This window comes from Vanellus vanellus (genome assembly GCF_965231255.1).
Source record: "Vanellus vanellus genome assembly, chromosome: 5".
NCBI classification, from domain to species: Eukaryota; Metazoa; Chordata; class Aves; order Charadriiformes; family Charadriidae; genus Vanellus; species Vanellus vanellus.
The window spans coordinates 2,350,535-2,367,019 of record NC_138910.1 but is presented as its reverse complement, the minus strand read 5'-3'; the positions used below and the strand labels follow the sequence as shown (position 1 = coordinate 2,367,019).

The 16,485-nt window shown below is 38.3% G+C and overlaps 1 protein-coding gene across 1 annotated transcript in view; it reads right to left on the bottom strand.

Moving 5' to 3' along the window:
* NEB (nebulin) overlaps positions 1-16,485 on the bottom strand; it is a 133,564-nt gene that overhangs the window by 47,630 nt on the left and 69,449 nt on the right. Inside the window, exons 80-102 of the mRNA XM_082483611.1 lie at positions 15,497-15,700; positions 15,168-15,272; positions 12,026-12,130; positions 11,626-11,937; positions 11,214-11,318; positions 10,879-10,977; positions 9,664-9,765; positions 9,367-9,474; positions 8,224-8,535; positions 7,983-8,087; positions 7,794-7,898; positions 7,109-7,213; positions 6,034-6,141; positions 5,833-5,946; positions 5,235-5,432; positions 4,218-4,322; positions 3,537-3,641; positions 3,342-3,446; positions 2,766-2,873; positions 1,974-2,087; positions 1,288-1,485; positions 500-604; positions 75-179 (exon numbers count right to left, since the gene is read on the bottom strand). Of these exons, the coding sequence (XP_082339737.1) occupies positions 75-179; positions 500-604; positions 1,288-1,485; positions 1,974-2,087; positions 2,766-2,873; positions 3,342-3,446; positions 3,537-3,641; positions 4,218-4,322; positions 5,235-5,432; positions 5,833-5,946; positions 6,034-6,141; positions 7,109-7,213; positions 7,794-7,898; positions 7,983-8,087; positions 8,224-8,535; positions 9,367-9,474; positions 9,664-9,765; positions 10,879-10,977; positions 11,214-11,318; positions 11,626-11,937; positions 12,026-12,130; positions 15,168-15,272; positions 15,497-15,700 (3,132 nt within the window). The remainder of the gene's footprint in view (positions 1-74; positions 180-499; positions 605-1,287; positions 1,486-1,973; positions 2,088-2,765; positions 2,874-3,341; positions 3,447-3,536; positions 3,642-4,217; positions 4,323-5,234; positions 5,433-5,832; positions 5,947-6,033; positions 6,142-7,108; positions 7,214-7,793; positions 7,899-7,982; positions 8,088-8,223; positions 8,536-9,366; positions 9,475-9,663; positions 9,766-10,878; positions 10,978-11,213; positions 11,319-11,625; positions 11,938-12,025; positions 12,131-15,167; positions 15,273-15,496; positions 15,701-16,485) is intronic.

The window sequence follows — 16,485 nt, the reverse complement described above, 5'->3', positions numbered from 1 at the left end:
AAAAGTCACATTTCTAGAACTTGTGAGGTGATGGCATAGTAATACTGGGGATGAAAGGTGATGCAAACACTTACTTCACTTAAATTCAAGCCACTGAGGACATTCTGGACATAGACAGGAGTGTCGGTGACCACAGTGTAGTTGTTCTTCATTTTTTCTGCCTTAGATTTGTACTTAATCTGCAGAGAGAAATTCAAGAGCTCTAATTAGTAAGGATAGACATTGTTAATTGAATTTATTATATTTACTATACGTACTATTAATTTTATTACTGAACTACTCTATTAGTGAACCAGCATTTAAACAGAGAGTGTATTGAAACTACATCTACTACTGGAGCAGCAAAGTTTAAATAACCATGTCTGGTTATTTAATGAATACTTCAGTAGAGAAGGATATATAAAATTTTCCAGATTATATCTGGAGTAGAATAAAGCTACTCCATCCTTTTAATATAATGGAGTGAAAAAAATAGGAAGCAAAACCAGTATCCACTCACATCACTGCGAAGATCGTAGGCATGTTTGGCATGAAGAATTTCAGGAGTGTCCCAAACAAAGCAGCCAATGCCTTTCAGCCAGTTAAGGTCATCCTTGTATATCACCTAAGGTATCAGAGAAAAGAAGCAACCTGTAAGACTTCCACTAGGATCTAATCCCTCATTGCTTAATCAGTCTGAAATACAACTGTCAAATGATGGTAAGTAAGGTTTCCAGTATTTTTACTTTTTTTCGTTCATTTGTTTGAGAAAATCAAAACAATTTCTTTTGGAATTTAAATATTTTTTTTCTTCATTGCTTCAATTTGTCCAGTAAATTAAAAAATCCAAAGATTTAAAAAAAAAAAACCAAACTATTTGTATATCCTACTGGGCAATGATTTACTGATAGATCATTGGGCTATTTCTGCGATGACCTATGCAAGGCAAGGGCATAGAAGCTTTGCACCATCAGGATTTTCTCAAACTTCCAAAGTTTCCACACCTTATGCAATCAAATAATAAAGGACAATTTACAGACAGTGTCAGCTGCACTGGTAGAACTGGAATGTTATGACCCAATGCCTACACTGATAACACTGAAATTATACACAGTAAACCACATCTCAACCTACTCACTTATTGCCAAGTGTTACGAAAACATGATACAGATGCTGTTTAGCAGTGCATAACACAATGGATTCAAGTGGCAGTCCTCCAACTTTTTCCCACATCATTTCCTCTAACAGACCATAAATGCAAGAATCTTTTCAAAAAGGGAGCCATGAACGCATGATTTGTGAACTTACATCACTGACTTGATCGGTTACTTTTCGAACATGGGCATTGACTTGAAGATCTGGCAGACAGATCCATTCATGGAGATGTGTGCGGTAATCAATTTCACTGACTTTCTTCTGTGCATCCTTAGCAGAAATTATGTCTACCATGTCTGGAATAATGTGGACTTTGGCTTTATTCTTTTCATAGACTTCCTTGTACAGACGCTGCAGAGTTAACGCAGTACATTAATAATACTCACAAGCAGTCTGAAGCATTAACTGTTTTGAAATTTGAAGCAAAATTATTGATATTTTCATGGAATGTTAGTGGGAGAGCAATCACTTCGTCTATGACTAAAATTTACACCTTGCCTGCTTTAAAAATAATTTACAGGATCTTATCAAGGGTGATAAAATATGATTTGTCACATTTTCATTGTACTTACGTGGTAAAAGGAGGTAGACTATGTAGTGCTCTGTTTTACACATAAACATATGACACGAAAGGTTTAGCCATGCAGGCAATTTAACAGTTGAGTCACAAGCTTGAAAAGACATTCGTGGGTGCATTAGAGAATTTAACAAATACTGAACGCTGCCAAAAGCATGTGGAAATGTGCTATCTGAATGAAGGCATGTGGATTCTTTGAGTAGCCTCTTCTGAGATAAGTATGGTTTTATCAGGAAAACACACATGAGAAAACAACACTTACATCAATATTAAGCTTTCCAACTCTAAGGCACCTTGCTGTATTGGGATCATCCTCAACACCTCTGGGTAGCGTGTAGAGCGCTTTAAACTTGTCATATTCTTCTCGGTATTTTACCTAAGCAGATGCAAAGAAAGGCAACAAATAAGTGACTCCACTGAGTCAATAGTATTTTTGGAACAAAATTCATTGGTAAGCAAAATAATTAGTTGAGTCCAACAAGCAAAGAAAGCCTTTAAAGCAGGATCTTGGTTTTCTGTTTGATTCTAAATGGCAAAGAAAGCACATGGTAACTATCATGTCATAAAAATAACAACAGCTGACTAGAAGACTTTAAAAATCAATAGATGTTGAATAAGCTATTTATTTATTATTCCAGTTCTTTCATTTAAGGATATCCATGAAGAGAGTGATCTCTCATAAGCCTCAGTTCACTAAAGCATAAGATTATGTTCTTCTATATGCAGTAAAGCATCATTTAAAGACATTCGGTGTTTTTCTGACCTGGATGCTTATGCAATTCAGACTGAAAATAACTTAACCAGACATTTTCAAGAAACGGTTTCTATTACTATAAAATGTGGCATTTTTTCCCATGAAAGGAAGCAGCAAAGGACTATGTAACTGTTATCCAAATGATTATCACAGAAAACTGATTATCTGCAGATACTTAGCTTACCTAAATTAAAAATAGAAGAAAAATTTTTGTCCCTATAGTATATGCAAGTCATGAAGGATTTCATTGCTAGAATTGATGATCTGCTTAAAAAAAAAGGAAGTATTTAATTCACTTACAATACTAGCATTATGCTTCAGTTCTTTTGCACGTGCTAGGGATACAGCATCAGAGGGCAATATATAGCCAGTAGCTTTCACTTTTTCCCAGGCTTCCTTGTAGAGGTTCTGTGGGGAAACAGAAAGTCTCCGTAAGTGGAAAAATCCTTCTCCTGGGTAATAACCAACGACCAATAGAAACCAAAAGCCCTTCTGTTTTTATTTACAGGCCATAACTCTTACTTAATAGCAAGAGCCTGCACACTAGTTTAATCTTGACAATACACATAAAGGGTGACAAAAATGCTTTCTAACTATTCACGACCATTCTCATACAAGGTCTTAATTTTGTCCAGGTGCAGTTTTCCTCAGGGAATCCATTTATTAATGCATGTATTTTGACAAGACTGGAACTACAGTTAGAAAATATGCTCTCTGCCTGAAATACAGCATCTTTCCCATACTCAAGCAATGCAGAGGACTATCACTGGCTCTGATAAGCTCCATGCTTGGATGTTTACCTTCAAACAGAGTGAGCAAACAAAATAAAACAAAAATCCCTCCTTGAGAGGAAAAAAAAAGGGTAGAAACGCTTACATTGCTAAAGAGATTTTTCAAATTTTGAACTCTTTCAGAATCCACTGTTTCAGTCACAGTTGTATACTTGTCCTTAGTTTTGTGGTAATCTTCCTTGTATTTCACCTGTAAGATGAAAGACAGATTTAGTTAAGTTGTTTCAATTCTCAGAAGCAGCACGGGGAAAAGCCCAAGTAGAAAAAGTGGGAGACTCACATCACTAGCAATAATACCACTCTGCAAAGCAGTCACATAGAGAGGCGTGTCAGTAACAACACCAAAGTTCTGAAAATTCTCTTTTCCTGCAGCTGTATATTTTATCTAAGGAAACAAAACGAAAGAAAACAAACATTAATTCTCACAACGACAAGGAAATTCCCTACCACCTTCCTTTAAAGTCAGTTCTAGACAACTGAAGCCCGGAATTACAGCCCAGTTAAGAACAACTTTAAAAGTGACAGGCCAAAGAAATACTTAATATATAGCCTGTATGAACTAAGCAATAATGAAAATCGCACAACACTGTATAGCATCTAGTAAGCTAAGAGTACAATCAGCAAGGCAAGAGACACTATTTTCCCAACATAAATGTCTCGCTGAGGTATCGTGCACAGGTGGCACACAGAAAAACAAAGTGTTATCTTCTCACTGTTAAAACCCACAACCTGCTGTCCTTCCATTCTCCTAAGTTTCCTGCTCCTCCAATAACAAAAGGGATCATCATGTCTCTACAGACAAAACTGAAAGAGTGTATTATAATAGTTTGAACAAAATATTTCTGATGTAAAGGAATTACTTCATTGTGCTCTGGACTAGGATAGGTGTCATTCCCAGTGAATCATAAATGGAAGAAACAAATCTTATAAATATTTACTTATTTGAGGAAAACATGCTTACCTGGCTCTGGAGGTCATACGATTTTTTAGCATGCAGGATTTGTGGAGTATCCCAGACATAACATCCAAGTCCCTTCAGCCAATTTAAGTCATCTTTATACACCACCTATATGGAAGAGCACAGACTATTAAGTTAGGAAGAAATTTGTCTTCTGCTTGAAGAAAGCAGTATTTGTTTCTTCTCTACATTCATTATCTTCCACTTGTGCAAACCCAATGCAGAAGGTTACCTCTGAATCTGAAGCAGGCTCATTCGGTAATTCCAATTTATTTGGAAGTTTAAATGTGAGCACAGAGAAGACTAGGCCATCTCATGGTTTGACTGAATGATTTTTACCCACAGGATTTTCAGAGGAAACTAAATCAAATAATACAGCATAGTAATATGCGAGGCAATTAACACATCACCAAATTTTATTAGGAAGGTTGGTTGCCCCAAGCTGAGATACTGTTGACTACGTAATATGAAAAAGTGTTGCGGGTCAGTGTGCCATGCACTCATTTCAGACTCTTTGGGCTAATACAACCCCAAACGAATGAAGAAAAGTCTTTTCCAGACCCACCAGATCCAGGAGGATCGTGGATGCTGTCCTGGCCCCTCTGCAAATTACAATGTTCCCAATTACAATACATAAAGATCGCTGCAGTGCAGCAACATTCTGTACCATGGTACATCCACATCTTCTCTGCATGTGCCAGGTGGTGAGCTTTCTATACAGTCTCATCCAGTCAAAAATAGATTTTGTGTTAACTGGAGTGACCTTTGGGAAGGTTTCACAAATGTTAAATTTTTTCCAATTTAGGAGTGAATAATAATACCCAGACCATTAAAATATCACAAAGAAAACTGGAAAAATGTAATTTTTGGTACTCTGCTACTAACCAATCTAAGACCACGGTTACTAATTTCATATTTAAACACTATGGAAGATACTTGAAAGTATTTTATATTTAAATACCTCAGAAAAAATTACATGAAAGGCTACTACAATGTCAAACAAATAAATGAAACACATACATCACTCAAAATTTCCTGGGCTCTTCTGGCTTGAATGACATCATTTTCTTCAGGTGAACAACTCCACTGATGGAAGTAAGTTCGGTATTCAAGATCACTGAGGATATACTGGCACTTCTTGGCTAGTACGTGATTCATCATGTCACTTGGAATATGGACGTGTGCTTTGGTGTCTTCATAATTCTTTCTGTATGCCAACTAATAGGGGAAGATTGGGGAAAAGGTGAGAAGAGAGAATTGTAATTTTCTGCATAATTCTGACTTTAATAGGCTACAAGTTATAGCATAATCTGAGGGATCCATTCTGGATTTAGTGGCTAAGATCCCATGGGATTCAACAGACTCCTAAACTGAAATTAAAAGAAGGTTTTTTTTTCCCTATTCTAGTATATCTAATAACTAAACAAAACCCTTTCTAATCTCCTAAATAATTTCAAGTTCAATTATTCAACCTATGTACAAAATAACCATCCAGGAAGCAAACATGTTGAAAACACTTTTACTGATATTATTAAGCATTGCATTGTTTATGTTTAAATATGTCACACTAAAATAAAGAAAGTGGAAGACACTACAGCAAGACAAATTCTCTCCTTACCGCGCTCCTTATTTTCTGGAATGCTAGAGAATGAATGACACTGGGGAAATCACCAATCTCCTTTCCAGCCAGGTAATGGCCCTTCAGCTTCTCATATATTTCCTTATATTTAAGCTGCAAAATATTCATGTGGAAATTTTAAAGTTCATTCTAACAACGTATAGGGGAAAAAAAGAGAAAGAATGGAAAATTCATACTAACCTCACTATTTATGTAGTTCGCACGCTTTGCTCCAACAACTGGAATATATTTCTCATCCAAAGTATACCCAATGGGCTTGCTAACTTCCCAAGCATTTTTATAAAGTTTCTAGACAAACAAGACACATACAGGTTTTGGTAAAAAAACATTATTCATTCCAAGAAACCTGACTCTGCCATTTATACGCACATGGAATACGACTGCTTTTATAGAGTAGTTCCTTATTCCATGAATTGTCCCAATAAAGGAAATGAAGAGTGTTCATTTTGAACACTCATTCAGTGTGAGTAAGGCAAACAGAATAAGTGTTCCGATTCAGGAAGGTACCTCAGCACAAATTTGAGCTGATCTCTGCTTTCTTTACTATATTTGGAATTCAATATTTCCCATCCAGAAGACTAATAAAAATATCCAAAATGTAGATATGAACTCTTGTTCAAAAGTGCAGTATAGAATTGACATTGATAATTTTATAGATACATGAGCAAAATTGTGAAAAATCTCCAAGTAATACTATTTTTATTTATAAGACCACTAACCAGCAGTGGCACTTTTCTAAGTGTCACTTCATATTTTGTTAAACTTTAAATACATTTACCTTCAGACTAAATTATGAAGTGCCTACTCATATGAATGAGTAGTCACTTACATTTTCAAAAAATAGAGATTTCCCATTAAAATGAGTGAGGCTTCTCAAAAGTAACTGCTTAATAATGTAAATCATCTCCAATTTTCCTCTCTTATAAAAAATAAATGTAAATTTCGTCAGTAGTCTGGGGAGGCAATCTTGGATGGAATTATGAAGTGTTGTAGTCACACAAAATCTACTACTACTACTTTCAAACACCACATAGCAGTGCTTTAAGATCAGTTCAATAATGAAATAAATTATCCTCATCCCAATGACCTAAACTGGGAAAAACTGAAGAACAAATAGATTAAATAACTTTCCTGGTGACACTCAATAGACTAATGACAGAAACAGAAATAGAACAGATTTCTGAAGTCCACTCCACATTCTGTTGCTTTTAAAATAAAGACATTAAAGCTTAATTAGATATTAATCGAATCTTACATCACTGTATAGTAAGGACATGTCTTTGGCATGGTTCAGCGCAGGGGTATCATCAGACCCAATATATTGGCCTTTCTCAAGGTTAAATGTTTCTTTGTATTTTAGCTGCAAAAGAAAACAAACACAATGTTAATTCCACAGGGGAAATAAATAATCCCAACTATTCCATCCATTAGAAGTAGACATTCATTTTCTGTTATGTTATCATATCTTCAGTAATGTTGTGGAGTACATTCCAACCAGTATAATACGCAGGCAAATGTCATCAGTATGTCACACCACAAAAACCACAAAGTATTCGAGTGAAATTAAACACACTGATCAGCAAATACATGCCAGTAGCAACACCAGGAACTCCACTAGCACTATACAACTAACTGCTGTTCACCAAGAACAGGACTCAATTTTAAACTACTATAAGCAAAATCTATGTAAACTCAAAGTAAGGGACATGCTATATTCTTCTACAGAAAAATGCAAAATTATTTTGGATAGCAATATTGTGTTGTTCATTTATTACACTTCTTACTAAACTTATTCACCTCAGTAGAAGTCTATTATTATGAAGCATGCACATGCACACGCATTCATACAAAAGGCTAAACGCAGTAAAATTTAGCAAAAGCAATTACATAATCTACTAATTCCAGTAATATAACAGTTTCTATCTTAAAAAAGTACATACATCACTCTGATTGACGGAGTTAACCTTTGCCAAAACAATGTCGGGAGTGTCAACCACACTGGTATAATTGGAAAAGTTATCAAGGGCTTCTTTTGTATAGGCTCTCTGCAAAGAGATGAAATATTTACTTAAACACTGTGTATGAGAAAGAAGAGCTAATCGCATAACTGCTCAAATATTTTCTCTTACCTTATTTACTAGTCCTTGTGCATTCTTAACTTTCTTATGTTCCACTGAATCCAGAGGAATCCAACCACAGCCACGAAGCCATTCCAAATCAGATTTATAAATATTCTAAATCATAAAAGATAATAAAAAAGGAAAAAAAATATTTAATTCAGGATGACATTTTTCAGTCTCGCGTAATGTGGACAATAAACTTAGACCAAACTAAGTTGAAATTACATAGTGCATATATAATACCACTTACATCACTTTGCAGATCATAGGCCTTCCTTGCCTGAATACAATCATTCTGGTCGGGATGGCATGTCCATTCGTGCAGGTACTGGCGGTAGTCAACATCGCTGACCAAGGTCTGACATTCCTTTGCTGCTACAACTGACACCATATCCGGAGGGATGTGAATTTTGGACTTTGTTTTGTGATAGTCTGATTTGTACAATCTGTCATTCTGGATCTCGCCTGCGTGCTCAAACCACACCAGTTTTGGATCATCTCTCATACTGGCAACTCCAACATAGTGACCTCTTTGTTTGACGTAGTCAGCTTTGTATTTAAGCTGATGGAAGAGAGGAGAAATATTTATAAAATCAACACTGATTCTATCATCTGCTCTGTTTTTAACCTGTGAACAGCTATGGTTTTGTCAACACAAAGAATAGATGAAACAGGGAGTTGTCAACTGCACTCTTCGGTTTTCAGCACATGACCAGATAAAGATATGACACAAACAGTAATGTAACTTTGTGTAGTCCTTCCACTTGTCTAGAATATATACAATATTCTAGACAAATATGCTACCATTTTTCAGTAAACAGTATTTTCAACATAAAAAGAAATCCGTTTGCTAATAAGTGCACTTAGCCTCAATTTCGTAACAGATTTTTGTAGCAAAGTACTTGACGCTGTCTGGAGAGTAGATGCTTATTTAAGGTATCTGCATCACACTGTTTTGATAAAAACATATATTCAAACTAAGAATTGTGTTATAATTTCAACATCCATTATGCAAAAGTTTAAAATGAAATGTACATACCACCTCACAGTCTTTCAAGAAGGAAGCTTCCATAACATGCCAAAAAGTGAAATCAGAGCTGTATATTATAATCTTAATACCACTTAAATTATTTAACATTTATAAAAATATGGAAGTCCACCTTAGTTGATTTTGAAAGGACTATTCCTGGAGAAAGTGAAGGTGTAAAGGAATATCTGATCTTTCAGCACTGGTATCTGAATTGTTTGGAGGACAGTGGACTTCACAGGTCATGAAAAGTTGACTGGATGTAACCCCTAATGAAAAGCTTTCTATGTCTGTTGTTGAATTTGCAAGGCCTTTAACACTTCCAGGCTTCCAAGCACTTGCCTTCCTAATGAGAAAAATTATTACCTCACTTTGGACATCACTTGAGCGTTTGGCATGACAGATCTGCACAGTGTCAGGAGGTAAGAGGTAACCTGTGGCTTTTTCTTTCTCCCAGCTTTCCTTGTATAAATTCTGTGGAAATAAAAGCAAGGACAAATTCAACGCCGCTACAGTGATAATTATTACTGTATATATGTAACCTGTATTAAAGTATAACAATAAAGAATCTTTCCTTTAAGATGTTCTTAATAAGGCAAGTTTTCTAAATTCCTCAGAAGAGTTATTAACGTGAGTAGAAACAGTTAAAGAGAGATCACATACCTGATTAAGAATTCTGGCTGCCTCTCGGGCCATATCTAGCTGTGGGGTATCTGTTAGAGTATAATTTGACTTGGCCTCATTCCATGCTTTGTGGTATTTAATCTAGAACAGAGAAAGAAATTACTGCTTTGCAGCACAATCACAAATTAGGGAAAACATAATACCAAGACCCATATTTTATGCATGAAATAATGTATAAAACCCTGATTTTGCAAGGCTATTAGACGTGACACATTAAATATACATCCACATGGGTAGTTTTTAAAAAATAATATTATACAAGACACAAAATCACGAAATTTCTCAGAGAAAATTTTGAAAACTTGTTCCAAGGCAACTGGATGGACAGCGAAGAATCTTGAGAAGACAAAGTTATGGTACCTGTTTGATCTACAGACATGTACAGCCAATAGCCAAGCAAGAAGTGTTTGAACCAGGGCAACAGATTTAAAGTTTCTTAAGAGCAAATCTTTTCACTCAGCATGATCTCTACGTGAATGCAGCATTCTAGCATCTTCCAACCACAGATATCTACAGCGAGTCACGTTCCCAAGCACAGGACATGCCCAAACATGGGTATGTGATTGCATAGCAGTATGCCACTCCACTGTATCATTGTTATTGCCAACCTTTTACCAGTGTTTGAGTTAATGTAAGTGTTTAGCTTGGCTTGTTCACTAACAGAAGCATATAGCAAAAAGGAAACAAACTCATGAACTGAGACAGGGTCATGTCATTTCATGCTCCCACAGCAGCTCCTCACAGACTAGTCTCAAAAACATATAAAGAATGGCAACCTGACAGCACACCAGTTTTGCTCATGTTTACTGTTACACAGTAGTTAACTAAAAAGTTTAAGTGTTACTGGAATAACTGAGAAGGATTAAAGATTATAGTTGCCAGAGTGCAAGTGGCTGTTCATGTTGTCACTGGTCACCAATGATATCAGCCAAGGCTGAAGGAAGGGACTGGCTGCAGAACTAGCCCTGGCTTTTCCCGTGTCTAAGAAAGATGTTATTCCGCCTGAGGACGTTCTTCCCTCATAAGTGATGGAGATGAGCTAGTGAAGTCCTGTTTGTCTTTATGTCATACATTCACAGAACTCCCAGAGACCGATCAATTTTTCTTTTTTTTAAATATCCTTTTAAAGATAAAATCCTACCATGTAAATAGACAGACCAAGTTAGCAGCCCAGAAACGTGCTAACAAACTTACATCACTAAGAATTTCAGTGCTGTTCTTTGCTGTGATATAATCAACTCTGTCCGCCACTGGAGTAAATGGAAGAGTTTCGGCCTTTGTACGGTACTTTCTCTATACAAGAAAAAAGATGAACCGTCAGATTGTACTGGAATATTTTATAGCTAACACAGCAATTCTGAATACGTAGACAAACCAATAAAGTTTACATCAGAAGAAAATCATTCCCTACACAATGAATGCTGCTGAAATAATTTATTTTAAAAAATATTGATGCATTCAATCATTAAAAATACTTTAAATTACAAATACCCTTAAGAAAATTTTAGTATGGAAAAACATTTTGTTACCTCATTCAGGAGATCTCCAGCATATTTGACATGGTTGATTCCAACTGAATCATTTGGCAACCATCCAATTCCCCGTAGCCATTCTAAATCAGATTTGTAAATAGCCTAGGAAAACAAAATAGGGAGCATGCTGTTAGCTACAGTTTCCTGCACAATCCAGCAAGATTCATAAATAATGCCACTTACTTCCACTGGTTAAAAGGAGAGCAGTAATTCCAACATGAGTACTAGATCTGAATTTATCACACTTCAAACTTGGCAATATATAACAGTGGCATACACATACACATTCCTAATAAACAGCAAAGCCAATTCACCCAATTCAGCAGAAGATTCCCACTACTTAGAGCTGAAGCAGACTAAGAAGAGAGAATAGAGTAGTAAATTAAGCTAAGTTTTCATGTTAACTTACATCACTCTGAAGATCGTAGGCTTTCCTAGCGTGTATGACATCATTCTGATCTGGAAGGCAGATCCATTGATGCAAGTATTGACGGTAATCAACATCACTGACCAAAGACTGACCATGTTTAGCTGACAGGATAGACAGCATGTCTGCTGGTAGGTGGCACTGTGTCTTCCATTTGGCAAAGTGTTTCTTGTATTCTAGTTCACTCTGGACTTTGCCTATGCCAAGGGCAAACTGCATTTTCGTATCTTCTTTTGCATTTGGAACTCCAACATAATGTCCTTTCTGCTTCTCATGCTCCAGTTTGTATTTATACTGGGGAAAGAGCAAAGATCACCATCACTAACAGTTATTATGAAACAGCTCTTAAACCATGTGAAGAGATGCCCCTTTTGGCACTTACATCACTAGCAATTTCTCTAGAAGCTTTGGCTGCCTTGATTGGGATTGCATCTGCTCTCAAATCGTAACTCATCTTCAGCTCATCCCAAGCTTCTTTATACAGTTTCTGAAAAGACAGCAAAATCATAGAATCATAGAATCATAGAATCATAGAATGGTTTAGGTTGGAAGGGACCTTGAAGATCATCGGGTTCCAACCCCCCTGCCATAGACAGGGACACCCACTAGACCAGGTTGCCCAAGGCCATGTCTAGCCTGGCCTTGAACACCTCCAGGGATGGGACCTCAACAACCTCTCTGGGCAACCTGTGCCAGGGCCTCACCACCCCCACAGTGAAAAACTTCTTCCTCATGTTTAATCTGAACCTGCCCTCTTCCAGTTTGAAGCCATTCCCCCTCGTCCTATCACTACGTGCCTGAGTAAAAAGTCCTTCCCCAGCTCTCCTGTAGGCCCCCTTTAGGTACTGGAAGGCCGCAATAAGATCTCCTCAGAGCCTTCTCTTCTCCAGGATGAACAGCCCCAACTCTTTCAGCCTCTCCTCATAGGAGAGGTGCTTCAGCCCTTGGATCATCCTTGTGGCTCTCCTCTGGACACACTCCAGCAGGTCCATGTCCTTCTTATGTTGGGGACTCCAGAGCTGGATGCAGTACTCCAGGTGAGGTCTCACGAGAGTGGAGTAGAGGGGCAGAATCACCTCCTTTGACCTGCTTGCCACACTTCTTCTGATGCAGCCCAGGATACGGTTGGCCTTCTGGGCTGCAATTGTACATTGCTGGCTCATGTTGAGCTTCTCGTCAATCAGCACCCCCAGGTCCTTCTCCTCAAGGCTTCTCTCCAGCCATTCCCCACCGAGCCTGTATTTGTGCTTGGAATTGCCCCAACCCAGATGTAAGACCTTGCACTTGGCCTTGTTGACCTGCATGAGGTTGGCTTGGGCCCACCTCTCCAGCCTGTCCAGGTCCCTCTGGATGGCATCCCTCCCCTCCAGCATGTCTACCTCACCAAACAGCTTGGTATCATTGGCAAACTTGCTGAGGGTGCACTCAGCCCCAATGTCCATGTCGCCGACAAAGACGTTGAACAGTATAGGCCCCAGTACTGACCCCTGAGGAATGCCACTTGTCACTGCTCTCCATTTGGACATCGAGCCGTTGACCGTAACTCTTTGCGTGCAACCGTCCAGCCAGTTCTTTATCCACCAAGTGGTCCATTTGTCAAATCCATGTCTCTTCAATTTAGAGACCAGGATATCGTGTGGGACAGTGTCAAACGCTTTGCACAAGTCCAGGTACATGACATCAGTTGATCTTCCCTTATCCACTGCCACTGTAACCCTTTCGTAGAAGGCCACCAAATTTGTCAGGCATGACTTGCCCTTGGTGAAGCCATGCTGGCTGTCACCAATCACCTCCTTGTTTTTTACATGCCTCAGCAGAGTTTCCAGGAGGATCTGCTCCATGATCTTGCCAGGCACAGAGGTGAGACTGACTGGCCTATAGTTCCCTGGGACTTCCTTGTTTCCCTTTTTGAAAATCGGGGTTATGTTTCCCCTTTTCCAGTCAGCAGAAACCTTGCCAGACCTCCATGACTTCTCAAATATGATGGCTAGTGGCTTAGTGACTTGATCTGCCAGTTCCCTCAGGACCCACAGATGTATCTCATCAGCTCCCATGGACTTGTGCACCTTCATGTTCCTCAGGTGGTCTTGCACTTGATCTTCACCTACAGTGAGCAGTTCTCCATTTTCCCAATCCTCACCTTTGCATTCTCTGTCATGGGTAGTGTGGCTGCAGTCCTTGCCAGTGAAGACTGAGGCAAAAAAGTCATTGAGTACCTCAGCTCTGTCTCTGTCCCAGGTTCTTGCGTTTCCTTCTGGAGAGGGCCCACATTTTCCCTAGTCTTTCTTTTCTCGCTGACACACTTAAAGAAGGATTTTTTGTTTGTCTTGTTGTCCCTGGCCAGATTTAGTTCTATCTGGGCTCTAGCTTGTCTAACCCAATCTCTGGCTGCTCGAATGATTCCTCTGTATTCCTCCCAGGCTACCCGCCCCTGTTTCCACTCCCTATAGGCCTCCTTTTTCCTTTTGGTCATGTCTAGGAGCTCCTTATTCATCCATGCAGGCCTCCTGGCTTTTCTGCCTGCCTTCCTCTTTGTAGGGATGCATCACTCCTCAGCTTGGAGGAGGTGGTCCTTGAATATTAACCAACTTTCTTGGGCCCCTCTTCCCTCCAGCGTTTCATCCCATGGCACCATACCAAGCAGATTCTTCAAGAGGCCAAAGTCAGCTCTCCCAAAGTCAAGGTGGTCAGCCTGCTGCGCACCTTCCTCGCTGCCTTGAGGATCTCGAACTCGACCATTTCATGGTCACTACAGCCCAGGCTACCCTTGAGTTTGACACTGTCTACCAGCCCTTCCTTGTTGGTAATAACAAGATCCAGCATAGCTCCTCTCCTCATTGGCTCCTCAACCACTTGGAGAAGGAAGTTGTCGTCAATGCAATCCAAGAACCTCCTGGATTGCCTATGCCTGGCGTGTTACCCTTCCAAAGATGTCGGGGCAGTTGAAGTCACCCATGAGAACCAGGGTCTGTGAACGTGATGCCACCCCTATCTGTCTATAGAGGGCTTCATCCACTCAGTCTTCTTGGTCGGGTGGCCTGTAACAGACCCCCACTGTAATGTCACACATATGCTAAACACTCTGGGATTTGCCATTAAAGAAACACATAGTTTACTGCCATTTGTTTCCTGAAATACCATGAGAATTTTTTGTGCATTACTGCTGCTCCTAGCCATAAATACTGCTGCAAATACGGACAGTACCCGCAACACCAGTTTTGCAACATATACTGCATAGAAAGGTATTTGTAAAAGTTTAGAAAATACTTATATGCCTTGGGCTCTCGTCCATTTCAACAAAATATTATCTCAATGGGGCACGTTGTTAATAACGTTTAAATAACTGTACACAAGCATTTATTTTTAAATGTCTAAATACTTTAAGAATACCCAGCAGAGGGAAGGGAATGTTGCAAGCCTTGTGCCTTAATCTTCAACTTTGTAACTAACATCTTAGAATGTTAAAATTCACAGTATACACGTATTATTTTATAGAAATGTAGAAAATAGAATTATAAGCATACCTGGCTATAATTAACAGCATTGGTCTTGGCTAGGTTGATTTCAGGTGTGTCTGGCATAATATGGATCATAGTCTTGTCTTTTTCCCAGGCTTCTTTGTATTTTGGCTGTTAAAATAGTTCATTTTACGTTATTGTAATTATGGAATTTCACTTGTCAAGAACATAAAATCCCATAAATCTCTCCTGAATTATCATGTCTAAAAAATTAAATGACTGGAAAAGCATGAAACTTTACTTAAAATACCACTGATCAATTTTATATTTTAGCAGTGAGATTTCTCTTTAACCCTTTATAGCCTCAAAACAACTTTAAGAACATTGTAACGTACAATGCTGACTTGTTCGGCATTCACTTTAGCTAGAACAACATCTGGAGAATCAACAATACTGGTGTATTTCAGGCTTTCAATGGGTGTACGATACACATTATCACTCAGGAGATCCTGAGCATTCTTCACTCTCTTAACATCCGGAGACTCATTCGGCAACCAGCCAATTCCACGGAGCCACTCTAGGTCTGACTTATAGACAGCCTGTAGCAGACATGGTCAGAAAAGGAAAACATTGTGTTTAAAATGCGTGTCAATTCTTTTAAACTATACAAAGCAGTTTATGTTTTAGAAAAAGTCAAATCAGCTACAGCTAGATTAATCCTTTCCGTATACAAGAGATGTTCAGTGTCATAAGTAAAATACAATCTGGGAACCAGGTTTTTAGTAGTTCATTTCTTAAACAATACATTCTAAACCTTATGCAGTTAAATAGAGGGGAAAAAACTGAACAGAACTGCCACTAATGATTATGAGTATTAAGATCTTAAAAGAGTCTTCCTGTCCCATCCAAAATACTTATTCCTCTAGTCACTTCAACAATTCACAAGTCCAAATAAAAAATAAAGCTGCTCACCAGGAAATTTGAAAATAAAGGATGAAATAAAAGGGTTATAGAAGTAATGGGGACTAGAGCTAACTGATGTAATTCCTGAAGTGGTATCAGGCAACATTATTTATGTTTTAATCAAGCAAATCCTTCAGCAAGGAACATGAATATCACCTCCAAAGGTCATAATTGAAACAAAGGAGGAGTGACTGATATTGACTGATAAGCAACAAAGCCAAGTCAGGAAATCAGCTGCACTGACTCCTACTGCTTTGAAATCATCTACTAAAACATCTCACCTGCTATCTTACATAGTTTTGTTTCAATTAAATAGATTTCCAAGTTGACTTAAATAAACAGGAGTAACAAAAGCCACCTGATACCAAAGTAGTAAACAGATGTTATTTCCTAAGTCCTATCAAAATAAGAGGAAATCCTT